This window comes from Hyla sarda, chromosome 4 (assembly GCF_029499605.1).
Source record: "Hyla sarda isolate aHylSar1 chromosome 4, aHylSar1.hap1, whole genome shotgun sequence".
NCBI classification, from domain to species: domain Eukaryota; kingdom Metazoa; phylum Chordata; class Amphibia; order Anura; family Hylidae; genus Hyla; species Hyla sarda.
In genome coordinates this window covers 269663404-269687389 of record NC_079192.1, presented here as the reverse complement: position 1 = coordinate 269687389, position 23986 = coordinate 269663404, and the positions used below count along the sequence as shown (strand labels likewise).

Sequence of the window (23986 nt, the reverse complement as noted above, 5' to 3'; positions counted from 1 at the left end):
TTCTTGCTGCTGAGACATAGAAACCTCTTTCCTGTCAGTCATCCTCGGAGAGGTGGGATTCTAGGTAAAGCACCGTGACTAGTTGTGGCAGTGTCTGCTGTGGACTGGGAGTTACTTTCTCTAATAAACAGACTGACATCAAGCGTATTGTAGAAATGAAAGGGATTTCTGCCCATTGAGATCACAAGCGTTGTCAGCCAAACCATGCATGCTTATGTACTGGGGCAGGGAAGCAATAGCTGGAGAAGGTGTATTGCAACCTTTTATCCCTCTGGATGATATTCATTACTCTTGGCCCATTTCTGATCATACATTCTTTTAGTTTTTATACAGAGCAAAGCTGGGGCTAGACCTGGTTTGCGAATAGGTGTTTGTGTGTATATTTATTTTTGCTTTAATAACAAGGATTTTTCCACAAGTTTAAAAAAACATTGATATTTACAAAGTCTTCAATAGGGCAACATAAAAATGTTACAAAGCTGTAAGGGCATATTCTCATGGGTGAATACGCTGCATGTGAGTGTGGAAACTACAACGTATCTGCGGACACAGAAATTTACCTGCACTGTGCATTCTTCCCAAAGATTTCCCCAAATTAATTCAATAGGCAAATCAAGATCCACATTTGTTGCAAATTTCTGAATGTGTTGGGTTTTTACTAGGGATCGACCGATATAGATTTTTTTTTTGATCTGAAACCGATAACCTGTGAACTTTTAGGCCGATAGCCTACTGGGGGGGGGGGGGGGGGGGCGGCTGTCATGTGCCCCCACATATAATGCCCCCACTGTCATGTGCCCCTCAAATATAATATATATATATATATATATATATATATATATATATCTATATAATGTGTGTGTGTGTGTGTGTGTGTGTGTGTGTATAATATATATTTTATAGTGTAGGATGAGGTGTATGACATATATAAGGAGCAGTATGACCTCGCGTCCCTTCACCTCACCTCTCCTGCCGGTTTCTCTCTCAGCTCCGTGCTCCTGCTCTTCAGCTACTGCTTCCTGTATCACATGACGCGCAGCGCGCCTGCGGATTGGCTGTCGCGACCCTCACTTGTTGCTGTACAGTCAGGACGGGATGCTGTACTGAGGTAAATGTTACCGGCTCGCCTCCCTGGCCCCAGGGTGTACGGGGACACAGGCTGCGACTCCACCGCCTGATCCGGGTAAAGTAAGATGGCCGCTCTTTGTTTGGGTTTAGGCTCTGTCCTCCAATAAGCTGTGAGCACAGAGCCCTGACCCTGCCCACACCGTGACCAGAGCTGTGGCCCCTACAGGAAGTGATAGCTACAGGGCCCTCTGGGATCAATCTGTTGTCTCGCTGCTCCGCACGGCAAAGGATTTCAAGACAGATTGGGGGCGCACGCGCTGGACGCATTATCGGCATGGTTAGATAACTTATAAAATCATGAATATCGGCCAATCCGATAATTGGTTGATCCCTAGTTTTTACTGTGCATTTTTCCCTGCTGAAAAATGTAAGTTTTTAACAATTTGCTTGACATTTACATCACAGGGATCCTTTTAACATGGATGCACAATCGTAGCTAGGCAAGTTCTCAGCCAGATCGCCTGTTCAATGATATTATTGTGAGGATAGCATCTCTTCATGCAAAAGCTGCCATATTGCATAAAAAAAGCAATATTTTTGGCTCAAAAGACATGCTAAGATTTTTGCAAGCTACACATACACTGTGTAAAAACGATATATATTGCACAGATTATAACCAATCACCAGTCTTTGATACCCAGTCAATCCATAGGGGTGGGCATTATATACACATGACCATTATAGTTTGTCTACCTATACCACATTTTCCTATCCTTGAAATGTCTACACTATGCGGTGAATGTTTCTTGGCAGAAATCTGACATTGGCACGGTAAAAACAATTATATTGGGTGTGGGCGTGTGAAAGCTTTGATTAGTGTCAGAAGGTGCTGTATACTTTTGTGGGGAATATAGCTTTGAGCTGGGTGTTGTACAATGGGTGCTGCTCTGTACTATGGAGCCACAGAGACTCAATGTGGGATTATAGGTTTGATACACTGCTCTGTTGCGTGCACAGTTTCTGGGGGAGAAAAGCTCAGAATGTCTGATTTTATTTAATTTTTTATCTTTTTCTGTTGGATTCATATGGAATCTTACAAAAACTTAATGGGGGAGACTTGTCAAAACGTGTGCAGTTGCCCATAGCAACCAATCAGATCACTGCTTTCATTTTTCAGAGGCCTTTTTGAAAAGTAAAGAAGCGATCCGACTGGTTGCTTTGGGCAACGGCACCACTTTCCCTCTACACAGGTTTTTATAAATCTCCACCATATGCTTATTTTGTGGTGAGTCCCTAGATCAGTGTTTCCCAACCTTTTTCGGGTCAGGGCACACCCCGAGGTTGACGAGCAAAACAAAAGGGGGGAAAAAAGCTGTCAAAAATGCAATGCACTATATCTATTTATCAGTGGGTATGTAGTTTAAAGTGCTGCTTTATACAGCAACTCGCCAATGACGTCTTTAACTTGCATCGTTGCCTTCTCTTCTCCATATGGTCCAGGGGGTGGACATGGGTGAAGGAGGGGGGGGGGCGTCGGACATGGGTGAAGGGGGGGGGGTGGACAAGTGGACATGGGTGACGGGGGGGGGTGGACATGGGTGACGGGGGGGGGGGGGGGGTCATGGGTGACGGGGGGTAGAGGGTGGACCTGGATGGCGGTGGGGTTTGAACAGGGTTGAGAAGGGGTAACAGAGGGGTGGAAAGGATACGGTACCTTAAGCAAGCCGGCCCTCGCAGCTTGCAGTTCCACGGCAGGCATGGGAGTCAGGCGCAGACGCAGCTTGTTCCGTCCCAGGGCACCATTTTTGTCTCACTGCGCCGCTAGGGAGAGGGGGATGCTGGGGGGGGGGGGAGTCGGATGCAGAGGGATGCAGGAGGACGCTGTGTGCGCAGTGCGCACGCAGACTTCCCTTTCCCGCCCCCCCTGCGCTGTCAGTCATAAGCGGGCAGGCCGGGGCGGGATATTTAAAAAATAAAAATAAATAAATCATGGCAAAATACTGCGGCGCCACAGCCAGTGCAAAACGGCACCGCGGTACCGCGGCACCACAGTTGGGAATCACTGCCCTAGATGTTGGGCTGTAGAGGCAATTATAGTTATCCCTAACAAATTACTAATCTTTAGCGAATCTACAGAGGAGGAAATCTGTAAAGGGGTACTCCAGTGGGAATTATTATTATTTTTTTTTTAAATCAACTCATTCCAGAAAGTTAAACAGATTTGTAAATTACTTCTATTGAAAAATCTTAAACTTTCCAGTACTTAACAGCTGCTGTATGCTCCACAGGAAGTTCTTTACTTTGTTTTTTTCTTTTCTGTCTGACCACAGTGCTCTCTGCTGACACCTCTGTCTGTGTTTGTTTGTTATGGGGATTTGTTCCTTCTCTGGACAGTTCCTGACATGGACAGAGGTGTCAGCAGAGAGCACTGTGGGGTCAGACAGAAAAGGGGGAAAAAAAGTAAAGAACTTCCTGTATAGTATACAGCAGCTGATGAAAACTTTCACTGGAGTACCCCTTTAAGGCAGTGTTTCCCAACCAGGGTCACTCCAGCTGTTGCAAAACTACAACTCCCAGCATGCCCAGACAGCCGTTGGCTGTCTGGGCATGCTGGGAGTTGTAGTTTTGCAACAGCTGGAGGCACCCTGGTTGGGAAACACTGTCTTAAGGACTCTAGTATGTTCTGATGTCTTTTACGTTACTGTGGTAATGCTTCTGGACTGAGCTAGTAAAACTTGGTGTTTGTCTTGAGGCTTCTGCTGTTTAGTAAATGTAAATAAATGAAATCTGCTTGAAAAGTGTTTGGTAAATGAGCTTGCTTCTCGCTGTGACTTCACTCTTCACTGTGCAGTGTCTTGGTGGCTCTTAAGACATTGTACAGAGAAGCTTTGCTGCACTGAATGAGGCAGAATAGCTCCCAGTTCTCTTTTCTTGTGCTTGCAGTAGCAGCTCCTTTCCCTCCTGCACAAGAGCTGTGTGGTCTTCTCTTTGTGCGGTGGGTGGTCAGAGAACACGGTTTCTAAATGCATGAATTGGCCCAATCATTGTGGGAGGGTGCACAGAGTGAATGAAATGTGCAGCTCAGGACCTTTTCAGTGTGATCTTATAGAGAGGACATACCATATTCTGCCATCAGAAAATAGGAGTAGTAGTCAGGAGACTACTGAGCTCAAAAACTAGGTTTATTTAAATGAGATAGCTTTACATAGCGTGCCACCATATTGTCCCACAAGTAAAATGTACACGGGCATGAAGCAGACCAAACAAATCCTAAGAGCCCATCTGTCGGAAATTCTGAACAGAATTTGCTTGCAGCAGCCTCCCATTGTTTTCAATAGGATTCCGCTGCGCTGTGCACACTGCAGAGTTTGATTTCTGACTCACTAAATTTCCTTTAAGAATTTCCTCTGTGTACCTGGGCCCTAAGGGCCGGTTCATATGAGTATTTCCATCCAGAATTGTATCTTGGAAACTTAGGGCGGTATCTGCTTTGCAGCCTCCCATTGCTGTAAATGATATTGGAATATATAACATATAGCATATAGTATTCTAGTTTGAAGAAATATGTATTTTTATGTTTAGATCCCCTTTTTGTAGACTTAAAAGGGTACTCCACCCCTAGACATCTTAACCCCTATTCAAAGGATAGGGGATAAGATATGTGATCATGGGGGTCCCGCCGCTGGGGACCCCCGCAATATAGCATGCGGCACCCACCTGTTTCTGCTCTGGAAGCGCTGGAGGGTCTGGGTCCCGACCACGGGAATGGAAGTTCATGACGTCACGACTCCGCCCCCGTGTGACTTCACGCCCCGTCCCCTCAATGCAAGTCTATGGGAGGGGGCGTGACCCCCGCGATCAGATATCTTATCCACTATCCTTTGGATAGGGGATAAGATGTCTAGGGGTGGGGTACCCCTTTAACCCAAGATATGTTTACACCCTTCAATGAGGGTCCTCTATATTGTGGGGTTAGACCAGGTCTTAAATAATACATGTAATGTGTGAATAGATCCTTCATCTTGGTGTAACCCATCATGTTACTGGAACATTTGAGTATTAGGAAGAATCTGTCATGAGAAGTAGTTGACCAAAATCTGTTCCAGTTTTAGCTTTTTTGCACCATAGGGGTTTTACATTGAGGAATGAATGATACACTTGCATTTGCTTCCTATTTGTAATGTTCCTCCTCTCTTTTGGAAGAACCGGTTCTTATAAATGTACAGTGCATTTGCTATTACTTTCAGCATTGTGCTCTTGTATCGGGCTAGTTCTAAGCATCCTTTTCCTTTATGCCAAGGCTGGCTTCTTCATTCTTTCTAGAAGGGGGATCTCTCTTTGATGTGAGCCTTCTGTCCCTCTCACTCCACCCTGCACAAATGTTGCTTGAAGTTTGACATAAGTAGTGTGGGAGTAAAAGAGAAAGACCTTTCCCACTTTAAAAAGAGAGGGAGAAATTTCAGTTGCCAAGGAACCTCTTAAACAGACTTGCTGCCCATATAAAAAGCCACACGTTGTCAGGGTTACTTGGGCTGTTGGGGGAAGAATGTAGGGTGGTCTTTTAGAATATAAGGCATAGAAGATGTAATCTATTGCAACTCTTCTTACCAAGTTTTAAATATATAGATATTTTTCCTTCCAATAAGTATTACTTTTATTGTCGAGCTCAGGGGAAAGTATTTGACGTGTAGTTGATGACTTTAAATCTTGTTGCTTGCTTGTGTATCTTCACAGCCCGGCATATCCTACATATTTGTAATCAGTGATTATTATTATATATATATATATATATATATATATATATATATATATATATATATATATATATTTTTTTTTTTTTTTTTATCAGATAGTTTTTATTAAAGATTTTGCAAACATTTTAAAACATCATACAGACAATAAACCCACCCACCCCACAAAGAAACCTTCCGTCTTTACCCCTTTACAGCACAAAATGCACTTGTAGTAAACCAAAGGTTTAGGAATCTTCTGTCCCGAAGGCCAGTCTCCCTCGCATCACGCACTCAGATCTACCAAAAGCGGTACCTACAGGCGCTCCAACACAACCACCAAAAGAGGGTATGAAGAAAGACGTGAGTACAAGAAAGAATAGAGCCACATCCACAAATCACCTGCATGCATGCCATTCATAATACGTCAAAGACATACTGAGGATGAACAGTCATCTAGGAATCATCCGACGGGGGGGTCAAAGTGGTTTACCCAGGGTCCCCAGATACCATCTGGGGCGGCATACTACATTATTAGGTACGGGGTGGGGAGTGAGGATGAGAGGGCTTGTGAGCCGTTGGAATGCAGCAAGGCCTGATGGGTTACACGTACAGGACCCAGAAGTACTGGGATGGATTGAACAAGGAGCACCTCGATTGACCGGTAGGAACACAACCTGTGTCTTATGGTGCGATTTTTGTTGGCATTACAATACTCCTTTTAAAGAGATGGATAAACCCTTTGATTGGACACAATTCAACTTTATATAATTTTGGAAAGGTTGTACCATTTGAAGGGCTGAATATGCTTCCTTAACATGAGCTGTCAGCTATTGTATAAAACATAACATTTTAATAAGTGTGTCCTATTTAACAACTGGGAATATTTATACTGGGTTCACTACAGTTACAATATTCCATGATGCGTATTAATGAAAATAGGCATCACCGAATGACGCTCCTCATAAGTGTGTATTTTTCTATTATACAAGAGAGTAATAGTTCGAGATAAGCGAATCGAATCTGATGAAGTCGAATTCGTTTCAAATTTCATGAAAAATTAGATGTGGACCGAATCTGAACTTAGACTAGATTCGAAATAACGAGATTCTTCATTAGTGACACCCCTGTGATAGTTCTGTATAATTGCATAGATGCGAGCAGCTTTCTCCTACGCTCACGATAGGATGATCGCAGCGGGTGTCAGGAGTTACACCTGCTGTGATTGGTCCTTAACTGCAGGTACTACTGCTCCCAACATGGAGCACACTCTGCTGGGAGCTGTAGTACCTGCATTAATAGATAGAACGCAGTGGGTGTTACTTCTGACCTCCGAAGCGAACGTCCTGTATAATGTATAGATGCGGGTGGCCAGCCGCTCTTCTCTGGTCCCACTGTAGTATAATTATATGCCGTATATATACTAGGGATCGATCGATTTTTGATTTTGTAGAGCCGATACCGATAACCTGTGAACTTTCAGGCCTATAGCCGATAACTTATATCGATATTCCATGCATTTTAAATTTTGGGCATTTTAAAGCAGGGCTCTGTACACTGAGGACAAGCAGGGCCCTGTTCGAGAGAGCAGGGTGGCGGGAGCACTGATCGGTGGCACATTGAACTCTGACGTGGCGCTGCTCCGCTTAGACGTGGGGTCACATCACCCCACGTCTAAGCGCAGCAGCGCCACGCCGGAGTTCAAAGCGCCTCTCCCAGGCAGCCACTGCGGTTCTCTTACAGGGCTGACATGGCTATGTGGGAGATGCAAAACAGCAGCCAGCAGCACCGTTCTCCGGGCCCGGGTGTCGCGGGCAAGGTTAGATGCCGATACAGATAACTAACAAAATCGTGAATATCGGCCAATCCGATAGTCGGACGATCCCTAATATATACCTATCATTCATATTTCCTGCTGAGAGTGGCTGGAGCCATTTGGCCAATCACAGCTCTCTGCAGGAAATATGAAGGAGTGATGTGAATTCTAGTATAGTGCAGTGATGCGAGCGTAGGAGAAAGCCGCTCCATCTCTGCAATAGAAAGGACAATCGCATCGGGTGTCAGGAGTGATGCCTGCTGTGATCTGTCTATTAGTACAGGTACTACAGCTCCCATCATGGAACAGTAGTAGTACTACCTAAAAAATTTAAAAAAATAGAGGGGGAAAAAAAGTGAAACACACACTTTATTAAACACAATATTAAAATACATTACTAATAAAAAAAAATTATTATAAAAAATATTAGGGATGTCCCGATACAATTTTTTTAAGGCAGAGTAAGAGTACCAATACTTTAATTCTAGTACTCGCCGATACCATGTACGAGTACTTTTATTTTAAAGGGAATCTGACAGCATGGTGATGCGGTTTCTGGCGCTGCTTACGGTATGAAATGTGGGGCCTTGTTGTGTACAGTGGAGGCGGCTGCTGTAGTATGAGCCAAGATTTCGCTCTTCTCAATTGGACGGAACAGGGAATTTGTATTGGGGCGAGACTGATGACCACATGGTGAGCAGCGGTAGAGACTGGGTCACCTGCACTATCTACCTATAAATTCAAGTTAGTGCAGGTGACTCTGCTGTAAGATTGCCTTTAGTAGTAGGTAGTATCCCCTTGTAAGTAGTATAGATAGTTGCAGACATTTGTATCAGCCCCCCTTGTGGCCAGCAGGACCCCCCCCCCCTTGTGGCCAGCAGGACCCCCCCTTTTTGCCAGGAGGACCCCATTTGTAGTTGCTTACTTGCCTGTCGCCGCTCCGCAGCCCTGTTCTGCTGTTCCCTTTACTGCTGCTGCTCCGTTCTGCTGTCTGCATCATGTGATCTTATGGAGGAGCATGTGACATACACGTCACTCTGCTTCCTCCGTAGCGTTACACTGGGCACAGGGGAGGAGGTGGAGTGACGTGGGCATCACATGCTGCTCCATAAGACCACATTATGCAGACGGCAGAACAGAGCAGCGGCAGTAAAGGGGACGGCAGAACAGGGCTGCGGCATGATGCGGGTCAGAGAAGCAGCGGAGCACTCCACCAGGTATCGGCTTTGGTATCGGGGACATTAGACGAGTCCCCGATACCATGCAAATACCGGGTATCGGCCCTGATACTAGTATCGGTATTGGGACATCCCTAAAAAATATTTTTTTTTTACATTTAAATGGCCCCTTTCTATATTTTTATTGTCTGTTACATTTATGGTCCCTGACGCCCACATAAATTTATCTGTTTAAAAATTAACATTAACTTTTTTTTCTTGGTGGCTTAATAATTTTTTATACACCCAAGAATGGAGTCTACATAAGGGTTTTCTTAATGGGTCTTTGAAACGGATGAATTTATAGTGTGAAAGGGGCCTAACACCTCTGCCTCCTGCAGCTGGGGACTACTACCCCCATCATGGAACAGACTGTTCCATGATGGGGGTTGTAGTACATGGGTTGAGGGATTGATCGCACCAGGTCTCACTTCTGAGACCCGAAGCAAACAGAAGTTATTAAACAGGGGAGCGGGCAGCATGCTCCGTTCCCCTGCGATGTACAGTGTATTTTTACTTTTAAATACCCCATCGTGGAGCCATTCAGGACTCCTGGCGGGGTTTTGAAACTACTTATTTAACCCCCAAATGTATGCCCCCCCCCCCATGCATATTTATAATAATTCATTGGTCCCAGTGTGCTTATAATAATTCATTGGCCCTTATCCTTATTCCCCTCCCACTGCCTGCACCTCATCTTCTTGGAGCAGGGCAGCAGCAGAACATGTCTGGAAATGAGCAACAGAGAATTGCTGGTGCGCTAGGAGCAGGGCAGCAATGGGACATGTCGGGCGGTGGCGGTGAATGAATGAAGCCTACATGCGGGACATGTCAGCTTCATTCATTCACCACTGCAGGTTTCCCACATGTCCCGCTGCTGCCCTGCTCCAAGAAGATGAGGAGCAGGCAGTGGGAAGGGAAAGAAGGATAAGCACACTAGGGCCAATAAATTATTATAAAAACACTGGGGCCGATGAATTATTAGAAACACTGGGGCCAATGAATTATTATAAATATGCATGGTGGGTATACATTTGGGGGTCAAATTAGTAGTTTAAAAACCCTGAAGCCCTGAATGGCCAGCACCGAGGAGCCATTCGGGGCTCCCGGCGGGGAATTTAAAAGTGAAAGTAAAAATACACCGTACATCGCGGGGGAGCGGCGCATCGGGTACCAGAAGTGAGACCCGATGCGATCAATCCCTCAGCCCATGTACTACAACCCCCATCAGGGAACAGTCTGTTCCATGATGGGGGTAGTAGTACAACCACAAATGTAGCATCCGCAGCCAGCGGCAGACTCCCGAAGCCGGGGAACTACTACTCCATCATGGAAAGTGTTCCATGATGGCAGTAGTAGTAGTCCCGGCTGCGGGAGTCTGTAGGCAGAGGTGTAGGTGTTAAGCCCCTTTTACACTATAAATTCATCCGTTTTAAAGACCCGTTATAATGTTCCGTTATGAAAACCCTTATATAGATTCCATTCTTCGGTGTATAAAAAAAAAATTTTATAAAGCTACCAAGGAAAAAAAAAATGTTAGTTAATTTTTAAACAGGGATCAATTTATGTGGGCGGCAGGGACCATAAATGTAGCGAACAATAATAAAAATATAGAAAGGGGCCATTTAAATGTAAAAATGAAATATTTTTTATAATTCTTTAAAAAAAATAAATTAGTAATGTATTTTAATAGTGCTTAATAAAGTGTGTGTGTATGTGTTAACTTTTTTTCTCATACATTTTTTAGGTAGTAGTACTACTCTTTGCATGGAACAGACTGTTCCATGATGGGAGCTGTAGTACCTGTACTAATAGACAGATCACAGAAGGTATCCAATGTGATTGTCCTTTCTATTGCAGAGATGGAGCGGCTTTCTCCTGTGCCCGTATCTCTGCACTATACTCCGGCCGGGCAGTGATGTAAATAGAATTCACATCACTGATTCATATTTCCTGCAGAGAGCTGTGATTGGCCAGATGGCTGGAACCAATCACAGCCCTCTGTGGGAAATATGAATAATGGGTATATATGGCATATACTCATACTACAGTGGGACCAGAGAAGAGCGTCCGGTCTCACGCATCTATACATTATACAGGACGATCGCATCAGGTGTCAGAAGTAACATCCGCTGCGATCTGTCTATTAATGCAGGTACTACAGCTCCCAGCAGAGTGTGCTCCATGTTGGGAGCAGTAGTACCTGCGGTTAAGGACAGATCACAGCAGGTGTCACTCCGGACACCCGATGCTATCGTCCTATCTAGAATGCAGAAAAGCCGCCCGCATCTATACATTATAAAAGATTATCGCAGCGGATGTCAGGAGAGATATTCGGAGTGATCTGTCTATTAGCACAGGTACTACAAGTCCCATCATGGAACAGTCTGTTCTATGCTGGGAGTAGTAGTACTACCAAAAAAAATGTAAAAAAAAAATTTGAGGAAAAAAAAGTGAAATACACACAGACTTTATTAAACACATCATTATAATACATTACTAATAAAAATTTGCCGAGAATTTATTCGGATCGAATAGTTTATTATTTTTTATTTGTCGTATCGGCCGAATCGAATTTTTCAAAAATTCGCTCATCTCTAGTAATAGAAATGCCACACGTCTATTGCACAATAATAATCAGAATATATTATTGCATGAGTGCTAATAAAAATGGCAATATATCGGACTCATATGACGTACGTAATAGTAAAGCCAAGTGGCTGTAAAATACCCACAGACCGTTCTAGGCAACAATACCTGGTAAATATATTAATATATATATATATTAATTTATTTAATCTTGGGTGTCCATAGGTTCAAAGTGCATCTTATTTTACATGTGTGTATATATATATATATATATATATATATATATATATATATATATATATTATATTTATATTGTGTCATCTATATTCCTGTGCTGCAGAATTTTGTGTTTTATTTGTACATATACACAGCCGTGCATAATCTACAAGAAACCTAAACCCAAATAAAATTTTGGCGATTTCAGTGTGTGACATGTATGTTTAGATTTGTGTGTATGTATATAATATATGTCTGTAAAAAATATATAAATTATATATATATATATATATATATATATATATATATATATATATATATATATATATATATATATAATATAGAGAGAGAGAGAGAGACACTATATGCACACTAACGTCTAGTGTTGTGCAATATCTCTTTAAGCGGAGTGAACAGACACACCAGTGTGTGTCTCTAGGCTGTGTCCCAGGGAATGTTTACTCATGTGTAGGTGGATGAATATTTTCTTGCTGAGTGATTTCATGCATAGTTTTACAAAGTTTCGTTTTGATTTAGTTGATTTATTGTAAATCTATACTTTATACTTTATTTTTTATTATTTTTTTTAACATCTCAATCTCCCCATTCATAAAGATTCAGCTTATTTATTTTTGTGAGTACCATATTTTTTCTGTATTGCATTGTAACCAAATATCTTACACCTGTACAAGAGATGCTACTACAGGAGAAAAAAAGAATCCTGTTAAATGATTATTTGGGAGGCCTGTGGGCCTCATACTCATAGGGTTTATGGGAACTTGAAGAGCCTGGGAATTTATGTGTGGGTTGGCAGGGAGATGGCGGGGAAGTGACATGCAGAGGATATTTGGAACATGCCACTAAAATGCTTCCTTGGATCATGTTTAATGTGAAGCATGTTGCCAGCAAGCAGTCTGCAAGGCTCTGATTTCCTTGTGTTTTCGCTTTATTTTTGTAGGTTATAAAGCTGCTTAAGAAGTCAAACGGTATGCTAACATGGTACGAGATTGACGTCCTAATGCTGCAGCAAAGGCTAAGGAGATTAATGGCCAGATCTATGTAAGTTGCTCGTGATCGGTTATACTTGATGCTTAGTACTAATTTGGTTTTTGGATATAAATCTTGCGATCATCTTTCCAATGTTTTCTGATGTTTTTTTTTATATGGTCATTAGGCATGTTTATTCATAGTGTTAAAGTGTACCTGTCACTTGCAAAACTTTTTATATAATGTAGATACAAAACCTTATATGTATATTTATAATATACATTGGTTAAAAAATGTGTATATTTTTTTGGGGGAAAAAATGCTGTCTTGTCCCTGCAGCAATTACCTGTGTGTGTGTCTGTGCAGAGTGGAGGGCTCTGTGCACTGGGGACAAGCGGGGCTCTGTGCACTAGCGGGCTCTGGGGACATGCTCGGGGGCTCACACAGGAGGATGATTGACAAGCCAGAAGCATGCACAGAGCCCTGCTTGTCAGACCCACATTTCCTGTACCGTATATGCCGGCGTATAAGACTGGGCATGTAAGACGACCCCCAACTTTTACAGTTAAAATAGAGAGTTTGGGATATACTCACCATATAAGACTACCACTCCTACCGCGATGTACGGTACCTTGTATTTCCCCCCACATTAGGTAGGCAGTATAGCTCCCACCACATTAGGTTGCCAGCTCCCCCCACATTAGGTTGCCAGCTCCCCCCAACAGACATACAGCTTCCAGCCATATACAGTGTATGGCTGGAGGCTGTATGTCTGTACTGCCCCCACAGTGTTCCGATCACCGCTCCTCCAGCCCGGGTCACCATCTACTGCTATGGCCTATGGACCATAGCAGTAGGTGCCGGGACCCGGGAGGGTGACCGGATCACTTAAGATAGCACAGCCGGTCACTCACCAGGCCCCGGCCAGCGCGTCCTCCTGCGGTCCTCCTGGTCCTACACCTCTATGGTTGTACGCACAGGAAGTCACTGACGTCCCGTGCGTACAACCATAGAGATGGAGGACCGAAGGAGGGATCGCAGGAGGACACGCGCAGCCGGAGAATGGTAAGAGACCGGCGGACATCCTTATGTCCCGAAAAGATTTTTCGGGACACAGGGATGTCCGGCATAGGAATACCTATGATTATCTGCCCGCCCGGCTCCCGTGTGTGGCTGCAGGCGGGGGCCGGCCAGAGCAGGTAAAAACTAATACTGTATACTAAAAACCAGGGGGCCTCCAGCTGTTGTAAAACTACACCTCCCAGCATGCCCGGACAGCCTTTGCCGTGCTGGGAGTTGTAGTTTCACAACAGCTGGAGGCACCCTGGTTTTTAGTATACAGTATTAGTTTTTACTTGCTCTGGCCGGCCCCCGCCTGCAGCCACACACGGGATCCGGGGCGGGCAGATAATCATAGGTATTCCTATGCCGGACCTCAATACCCGGCGTATAAGACGACCCCCGACTTTTCAGAAGAAAATGTGGGGTTAAAAAGTCGTCTTATACGCCGGGATATACGGTACTTTGTCTCCACACAGACAATAGCTGCAGGTACAGCATTTTTTTTTCACCCAAAAAGTATACTTTTATTTTTTTTTTAACCAATGTATATTATAAATATAACTTAATTTACATCATACAAGAAGTTTTTGCAAAGGACAGGTAAACTTTAAGCTGAGAAGACTAATCAAGCTGATCACCCAGTCCCAGCAAAAAAATTTTTTTTTTTTAAATAAATTAAAACAAAAATACCAAGCCAGGCTTCTCACCTTTATCAGCCAAAAATTTAGTATAAGGCTATGTTCTCACACTGGAATTTCTGTGAAGAATATCGCACGGACTTTACGCAGCAGCTGAATCGCATTGATTTCAATAGGATTATACTGCACTGTTCCCATGGCAGAATTTTTGCACAGAGATTCTTATTCCGGCGTCTGCAGAAAGAAGTCATGTCTATTCTTTATGTGGGCTCCGCATTGAAATGCATTGCAGTCAATGAAACGGCGCATTTCTAAGCGCTGGCATGTTCTTCAGTGGAATGTCCGCACAGAAAATTTCCACATTCCACCATGAGAACCTAGCTTTACACGGCAGCCATATAGATATTTACTGGCGCAGATTAGCTCTTTGTTTGTAGAGGGGGGTTGTGAGCAGGGAGCCGCCCTCTATACTGTCCTCTTCCTAATAGGAAATATGGACACTGCGGGAGATTAATCAAAACCTGTGCAGGGGATAAATTGCTGAGTTGCCCATAGCAACCAATCAGATCGCTTTTTTCATTTTTGAAAAGGCCTATGAAAAATGAATAAAGTGATCTGGACAGGTTCTGATAATCTCCCCAACTGCCTTCGTTAACCAGCCCTTTTAGAGCAAAAATACTGCAAATTTGCTGCAGCAGGATTTCCACACTGAAATCGTGCATTTTACAGTGGCAGCAAAGCAAATGAGATTTCAAAAATCTTATCCATATGCGGCAGAAAAAAATCTACACAAGATTTGTGATGTGGTTTACAAATCTGCAGCATATTCGTTTGTCTGAAACACTGCAGATTTATGGAGGATTTTTCTACTTTACCGGGAAAGTCAAGATCAGCGGTCAATCCCGAGCATTTTCGATTTAGTTTCAGATCCACATTGAAACATGATGATTTTTATTCTAAGTTTATTTTGTGGAATCTGCAGCGCAAAATCTAAAACAAGTATGAACCAAAATCCAATTTGGATTAGATATGCTGCAGAAAATCCATAGTATTTCTGCTACGTTTGGTCTTATTCTTAAAGGGGTTATCCACCATAAGGTGATTTCAGCACCTACCTGCCAGACAGTAATGGACATGCTTAGGAAGGATCTGCACTTGTCTGTGGGATAAATGTCTGTGAGATTACTATAAAGTTGTGGCTTTCTTTTTGTGAACCTCAGTATTTCCTGTTGAAGTTTTTTTTTTTACTACAAATCCCAAAATTCCACTTTCCTACTTCCCACACATCCGCCACCCCACCCATTGAACAACAAACAAGCTAGATTCAATGAAAAAGGTCAGTGCTTTCTAATCAGGGTGCCTCCAGCTCTTCCACCCATTGAAGCAGACATCACCTGACTAGTGATGTCAGGTCTTGGCCGCACTGCATCCTGGGAAATATCCGAGACAGGAGTCATTTCATATGCTGTTTAAAAATGAGCATTCAGAGCAAAGATCACATAAGAATCTGAGACCGACCAGTCGATAGAGACAGATACAGACACTATATTGTGAACTACACTAACTTTGCAGCCCCTGTAGCATATTAAAATCAAAAAATTCCTGGAATTCCCCTTTAATAATATAGTTATGTTGGAGACTAATATATATGGAACAAAGCAGCAGAGGGAAAACAGGTGATGACCATTGTACAGCACCAATTCCTTTTGCAGTAGCTGTTTAAGCAGGTTATTACCCTATTAAAAGATAGCTATCTGGTGTCTCATACATAGAAATTGATGGCTAGATAGATACAGCTGATACACAGCAGCACTCTAATCTGTGATTAAATGGTGGCTTTATGCAATCACAAGTGCAGCAACATTTCGCCCACCTCTCGTGACCTCAGCTTGCACCCACTCTCCAAATACTAATATGCTGATCCTCTACGATAGACAGATATGCAGAGTGAGAAACTGAATTTTCGTAGTGTTTTTATTTTTATTTTTTAATCTAATATATAAATGCAAAAGCTAAGCGCATAATCTATAATAATCATATTCTTTTTTCCTCTCTAGTGATCCCATGGTCTTCTAAAGAAGCAATGGGAAGCTGTTGTAGCTGTCCAGATAAAGAAACTTTCCCAGATAACCACCAAAACAAGTTTAAGGTAATGGTACTTTTTACAAGTTGCAATCTTCTCCCATCACTAGCTGGAGCTTGCGGACTCGTGAAATTTGGATGTACTGTACATAAAATGGTTGTTTTCACCATAACAACTATAGCATGTACCAGGTGACCATCAACCAAGACTTTATAAATGTTTGCATGTCAGATACATAAATGTTCACTGTCGGATACGAAAACTTTTCATATGTTCATATGTACTTCTTGGCAAAACATTAACCTTTCTAATTTACTTCATAAGAACATTTTATTTCCTTTTTATAGAAATCATGACTTTATAAAATCAGGGCTTTGTCCAAGCTGAAGCACAGATAAAAACTCCAAAATGTTAAAAATCCGCAAAATTTCTGGAATTTTTTATTTTTTTTTATTATTGCATTCACTGTGCAGTTAAAATGTCTCTTTATTCTTTAGGTTGGTACGATTAGGGCAATACCAAATTTATATTGCTTTTTGTGTTTTTTCCTTTTCACAACAAAATCCTTTTTTCTCTCTTGTGTTGCCATGTTCCGACAGCCATAACTTTTTGAACTATTTTTGTCTTATTGCATTGTGTGAGGGCTTTTTGTTGGACGAGCTGTACTTTTTATTGGTACCATTTTTGCGATGCATGCTACCTTTTTGAATTTTTTTTTATCACATCTTGGACCAAAATGAATAATTGGCCCTGTCAGATGACTTTAGGCAGTGCTTGACATGTAGTGAATGGAGTCAGGACTAATGCTGCTTTGTTCCTCCTTATTCCCGTCAGGTTATTAATGTGGATGATGATGGTAATGAGCTGGGCACTGGAGTAATGGAGCTAACAGAAAATGAGCTCATTTTGTATACACGGAAGCGAGACTCTGTTAAATGGCCTTACCTTTGCCTGCGCCGATATGGATACGACTCTAATCTTTTCTCTTTTGAAAGTGGGAGACGCTGTCAGACTGGACAAGGTAAGTAATGGTTTGAATTCTTTAGAATTTTTTATTATTTGCTGTATTATTTCATTTATTATGGTTCCAGAGTTCTGTTAGAATTTAAACGGTTACTCGGCTCCCCAGCGTCTGGAACACGGATTTACTGAACGCTGTGTGCGAGTTTCAGTGTTCACGCCCGCCCCCTCGTGACGTCACGTCCTGCCCCCTCAATGAAAGTCTATGGGAAGACTTGCATTTAGGGGGCGGGACGTGACATCACATGAGGGGGCGGGCATGAACACGAAAGTTCGCAAACAGAGTTCAGTAACTCAGTGTTCCAGACACTGGGGAGCGGACTAACCCTTTAAGTAGAAATTAATAAATTAAATCAAGTGTCCAAAGACTGAAGTATTTTCTCCCTAGATTATATATAGCATTGGCAGAGAAAAAAAAAACCTCACACCTGAATGTTTGAACACACCCAGAAAGGCGCAGTGATTAGCCGGCATGCAGTTGTCCATTGGATGATGGCATTTATTAAAATCACTGTTTTTTAATTAAAATTAAAGGCCCAGTAAATATGATCTCAGTAAACATGGAAAACAACCCAAAAAGTTAGGCACCATATGAAGACAATGTAGAAGAAACTGATTGTCCAGCACAGTGACTCTTCATAAGGGTGTAAACTTTATTCACAATAAAACCACACAACAGAAACCACAAAGTGGCTTTACTCATACGAGTAAGGCAATTTTGTGTGGCCGAAACGCATCACTGCTCCAATGATGTCCTACTGTTCTGTGTAGTTTTATTGTGAATAAAGTTTACACCGTTATGAAGAGTCACTGCGCTGGACAATCAGTTTCTTCTACATTCAAGCATTGGCGGCATCCAGACCAGCACGAGGGTGAGCTTAGGCTGCATTCACATCTCATTTTTGCAATACGGTTCCCGTATCAGGTTTTTTGTGAAAAAAAGTTGTTGTTTTTTAAACTTATGTCTATAACCGGACCGAACCATATACGGTTTGAAAACAGATGTCCACTTGCATACTGTTTAATTTTTTGGAAAAAAAATATTTGATACGGTTTTATGTTTATCCTTTAAAGTTCTTCTTGTTCTATTTGTGGGAGGAACTTTCGGCGTGCACTGCGCATGTGCAAACTGCAAAACCGTATTGTGCAAACCGGATGGAACTGTATGCACATACGGTTCTGTACGGTTTCCATTGACCGCCATCTAAAAAAACAAACTTATACGGATTGTATGCGGTTTTTCACCCGGACATAAAACCGTAGTAGACTACGGTTTTGTGTACGGGAAAAAAACAGATAAAAGCCGTAAATGGTGCAAAACGTACACAACCGGATGCTACATATGCATATGTCTATGCATACAGTTCCATACGGTTTCTACACTGAAACCGGATACGGGAACAGTATTGCAAAAACGAGATGTGAATGCAGCCTTACACCTACCTGTCTTCTATATATGCAAGCAATGTATACTGTTCAGTTGCTCTTGGTGTCTGTCAAGAACCTATAGCTCTCTGTGTGACCACCTTTAGTTGAATCTGCTTACGGGCTGAGTCTTAAAATGAATGAATTAAGGAACATCTATTGATCTGAAATCATTGAGCTGTTATGTAATAACTAAATCACTGCTTAAAAAGCAAATACATTTAATGTTAATTTTTTTTTTATCACTGGTCCACATGTAAGTCACAGCCACTACTACCCCCACAAAACACCATCAGTAACATGAATGTCAATTTTAACTTAATGCTTGCAAAAGGACGAGCAGTCCAGTGCTGGGACCTCTCTTGGTTGACTTTGCTGGTACTGGTAAGTTGGGCTCCCTCTGCTGTCCAAAGAGGCAATGTACATCAATATCAATGCCTCCTTTGTACTGTCTGTCTTTTCCTCTCCCATTGTTCCTAGAGGCCTGTGCAAAGGGGGTAGCTGCTTTTTAACACTTTACTGGAGTATTAAAAGATACACAAAATCAATAAATAGAATATATATATATATATATATATATATATATATATATATATATATATACACACACACACATTTGACACAATTGGTACTGCTCTTTAGTCCTTAAAAGCCCCAGTTCCATTAGTTTTTGCATCCTTTTGTATTGTACAATCTGCACCTTGTGTTAGTGCCTTCCTGATGCAGAAAAGTGTGTTTGTTCTCATTTTTCCTTTTGTGACATTAGATTGACAGTATTGCTATGGATAATCTATCATATTTTGCTTTTTTAATGAGTGGGGTTTATTTATTGCCTTAAAGGAATATTTGCGTTTAAATGTGCTCGTGCCGAGGAGCTTTTCAACATGTTGCAAGAAATCATGCAGAATAATAGTATAAGCGTTGTGGAAGAACCAGTGATTGAAAGAAATCCTCAAACAGAGCTGGACGTGCCAAGAACCCCACGTACTCCAACAAGTAGGTTTTCTTAGTCCAATAATGGACAAGTTTACTTAACTTTCATTTTCTAACACAGTTTAAGTCACTACTTTAATCCCTTAAGGACTCAGTCCATTTTCACCTTAACCCCTTAAGGACCACGGGTCTTTCCGATTTTGCACTTTTGTTTTTTCCTCCTCACCTTTTAAAAATCATAACCCTTTCAATTTTTCACCTAAAAATCCATATGATTGCTTATTTTTTGCGCCACCAATTCTACTTTTAAGTGATGTCAGTCATTTTACCCAACAATCTATGGCGAAACGGAAAAAAAAATTATTGTGATACAGAATTGAAAAAAAAAAAAAAACGCCATTTTGTAACTTTTGGGGGCTTCCGTTTCTACGCAGTACATTTTTCGGTAAAAATCACACCTTAATATTCTGTAGGTACATACGATTAAAATGATACCCTACTTATATAGGTTTGATTTTGTCGTACTTCTGGAAAAAATCATAACTTCATGCAGGAAAATTCATACGTTTAAAATTGTCATCTTCTGACCCCTATAACTTTTTTATTTTTCCACATATGGGGCGGAATGAGGGCTCATTTTTTGCGCTGTGATCTGACATTTTTAGCAGTACCATTTTTGTATTGAACGGACTTTTTGATCGCTTTTTATTAATTTTTTCATGATATAAAAAGCGGCCAAAAATAAGTTATTTTGGACTTTGGAATTTTTTTTTGCGCGTACACCATTGACCATGCGGTTTAATTAATGATATGCAATCCACGAGAGACAGAGATAGAAAATCCTGCACTACTCACAGCTGTTACAGGGAAAACAGTTCAGGCTCCGAGGCTGTAATCCAGACACCCGTGCTCAGTGGAAAGGACAGAGAAGACGCTGTAATCCAGTAAAGAAAGGATTCCACGGCACTCGGTGTTGTAAATGCGATAAAGGAAGCTTTATTGCGGCATAGCAGGACACATCAGGATAGGAACAGAACACCGACCAGCACTTAGTTTCGCGTCAGGTGACGCTTTGTCAAGGCATCCTTGACAAAGTGTCACCTGACGCGAAACTAAGCGCTGGTCGGCGTTCTGTTTCTATCCTGATGTGTCCTGCTATGCCGCAATAAAGCTTCCTTTATCGCATTTACAACACCGAGTGTCGTGGAATCCTTTCTTTACTGGATTAATTAATGATGTATTTTTATAGTTCGGACATTTACGTACGCGGCGATACCACATATGTTTATTTTTTTAATTTTTAAAAAAAAAATTTTAATGGGAAAAGGGGGGTGATTTGAACTTTTATTAAGGAAAGGGTTAAATCACATTTTTTTACTTATTTTTTTATTTTTATTTTTTTTGCAGTGTTATAGCTCCCATAGGGACCTATAACACTGCACACACTGATTTTATACCATGTTTACTGCAAAGCCATAGCTTTGCAGTGATCAGGGTTATCGGCGGTCGATTGCTCAAGCCTGAATCTCAGGCTTGGAGCAATCAATCGCCGAGGGGACATGCCGGAGGCAGGTAAGAGGACCTCCGCTTGTGTCCCAGCTAATCGGGACACCGCATTTTTACTGCGGTGGTCCCGATCAGCCCCGCTGAGCAGCCGGGCAGCTTTCACTTTTGGTTTAGACGCAGCGTTCAACTTTGAACGCCGCGTCTAAAGGGTTAATAGCGCGCGGCACCACGATTGCTGCCGCACGCTATTAGCCCGGGTCCCGGCATCAGATACATGCCGGGACCGACCCCGATATGACGCGGGGTCACCACATGACCCCGCGTTATATCGCGGGAGCCGGCCAAGGACGTAAATATACGTCCTTGATCGTTAAGGGGTTAAGGACGCAGCCCTTTTTTGCAATTCTGACCACTGTCACTTAATGCATTAATTACTCTGGGATGCTTTACCGTTTATTCTGAGATTTTTTTTTTGTGTGACATATTCTTCTTTAACATAGTGGTAAATTTTCCTTGTTACTTGCATCCTTTCTTGGTGAAAAATCCCCAAATTTCCTGAAAATTTAGCATTTTTCTAACTTTGAAACTCTCTGCTTGTAAGGAAAATGGATATTCCAAATAAATTTTATATATATATATATATATATATATATATATATATATATATATATATATATATATATATATAAAATATATTCACAAATACAATATGTCTACTTCATGTTGGCATCAGAAAGTTGACATGTTCTTACTTTTTAAAGACATTAGAGGGCTTCAAAGTATAGCAGCGATGTTCAAAATTTTCACGAAAATTTCAAAATCTGAATTTTTCAGGGACAAGTTAAGTTTGGAGCAAATTTGAGGGGCCTTTCTGTGAGAAATAGCCCATAAATTACCCCAGTATAGAAACTACACCCCTCAAAGTATTCAAAATGACATTCAGAAATGACATAAAAAATCTGTCCACTGTTCTTGCACCAGAGGGGCTTTGTAAACACACATGGCCTTCAATTCCAGACACCACCTCTCTCCAAAAGCTTAATGGCGCTCCTTCTTTTTTGAGCATTGTAGTTCGCCCGCAGAGCACTTTACAGCCACACATGGGGCATTTCCATACTCAGAAGAGATGGGGTTACAAATTTTGAGGGGCTTTTTTTTCCTATTACCCCTTGTGAAAATAAAAAATTTGGGCGAACACCAGCATTTCTGTGGAAAAAAAATACAAATGTTTCATTATCACGTCCAACTTTTAACAAAACTTCTCCAGACACCTGTGGGGTGTTAAGGCTCACTGTACCCCTTGTTGTGTTCCGTGATGGGTGTAATTTCCAAAACGGGGTCACATGTGGGTGTTTTTTTTTTTTTTTTTTTTTTTGCGTTTATGTCAGAACCGCTGTAGCAATCAGCCACCCATGTGCAAAGCACCTCAAATGTACATGGCGCTCTCACTCATGAGCCTTGTTGTGCAAAGCATTTTACATCCACATAATGGGTACTTGCCTTGTCTTTACTTCCTTTTACTACTTGTGAAAATGAAAAGTATGGGGCAACACTTGCTTGTTAGTGTAATTTTGTTTTTATCTTTTTACAATAACATGCTGGAGTAGACCCAAAATTTACCTTTTCATAAGGGTAAAAGGAGAAAAAGACCCCAAAAATTTGTTAGGCAATTTATACGGAAATACCCCATATGTGGCCCTAAACTGTTGCTTTGAAATAAGACAGGGCTCCGAAGTGAGAGAGCGCCATGCGCATTTGAGGACTAAATTAGGGATCTGCATAGGGACAGACCCGGAGGCAAGTGTAATACCAAAATTACCCTACAGCAGTGTTACCCAAACAGGGTGCTTCCAGCTGTTGCAAAACTCTCAGCATGCCTGGACAGTCAATGGCTGTCCAGCAACTCTGGGAGTTGTTGTTTTGCAACAGCTGGAGGCTCCGTTTTAGAAACTGTGCCGTATCAAACGTTTCTCATTTTATTGGGGGGGAGGGGGGTTAATGTGTAGGGGTACATGTAGTGTTTTACTTTTTTATTTTGTGTAGTGTTTTTAGAGTACATTCACATGGGCGGTGGTCCACAGAGTTTCCCACTGGGCGTTTGAGCTGCAGCGGAAAATTAGCTGCATCTCAAACTTGCAGCAAGAAACTCACTGTAAACCCCCGCTTGTGTGAATGTACCCTGTACATTCACATGGGGGGGGGGGGGGGGGGGGGAATCACCAGCTATTGCAAAACTACAATCCCAGCATGCCCTTTGGCTGTCCGTGCATGCTGGGGGGTTTTAGTTATGCAACAGCTGGAGGCACACTGGTTGCAAAACAGTTACTTAGTGTTTCCCAACCTGTGTGCCTCCAGCTGTTGCAAAACAACTCCTCCCAGCATGCATGGTCTGTCAGTGCATGCTGGGAGTTAGTTTTGCAACAGCTGGAGGCACACGGGTTGGGAAACACTGATATAGGAAACAATGTTTCCCAACCAGTGTGCCTCCAGTTGTTGCTAAATTTACTCCCAGCATGCCCAGACAGCAGAAGCCAAAGGGCATGTTGGGAGTTGTAGTTATACAACAACTGGAGAACAGTTTGGAGACCACTGTGTAGTGGTGTCCAAACTGTAGCCCTCCAGATGTTGCAAAACGTCAACTCCAAGCAAGGGCCAGATGTTGCTGAACTAAAACTACTAGCATATCTGGGCATGCT

The 23986-nt window shown here is 42.1% G+C and overlaps 1 protein-coding gene across 4 annotated transcripts in view; it reads left to right on the top strand.

The window, feature by feature from the left end:
• The window catches only part of FRS2 (fibroblast growth factor receptor substrate 2), a 48163-nt gene that overhangs the window by 19093 nt on the left and 5084 nt on the right, over positions 1–23986 (top strand). For 2 of the 4 annotated variants that reach the window (XM_056574160.1, XM_056574162.1), the window contains exons 2-5: positions 12595–12695; positions 16381–16472; positions 17241–17427; positions 19692–19847. In XM_056574160.1, coding sequence (XP_056430135.1) covers positions 16407–16472; positions 17241–17427; positions 19692–19847 — 409 coding nt within the window. In that variant the 5' untranslated portion in view covers positions 12595–12695; positions 16381–16406. Of the gene's footprint in view, positions 1–988; positions 1109–12594; positions 12696–16380; positions 16473–17240; positions 17428–19185; positions 19236–19691; positions 19848–23986 lie in introns of those variants that run through there. The other 2 variants (XM_056574161.1, XM_056574163.1) reach the window with 2 other exon arrangements.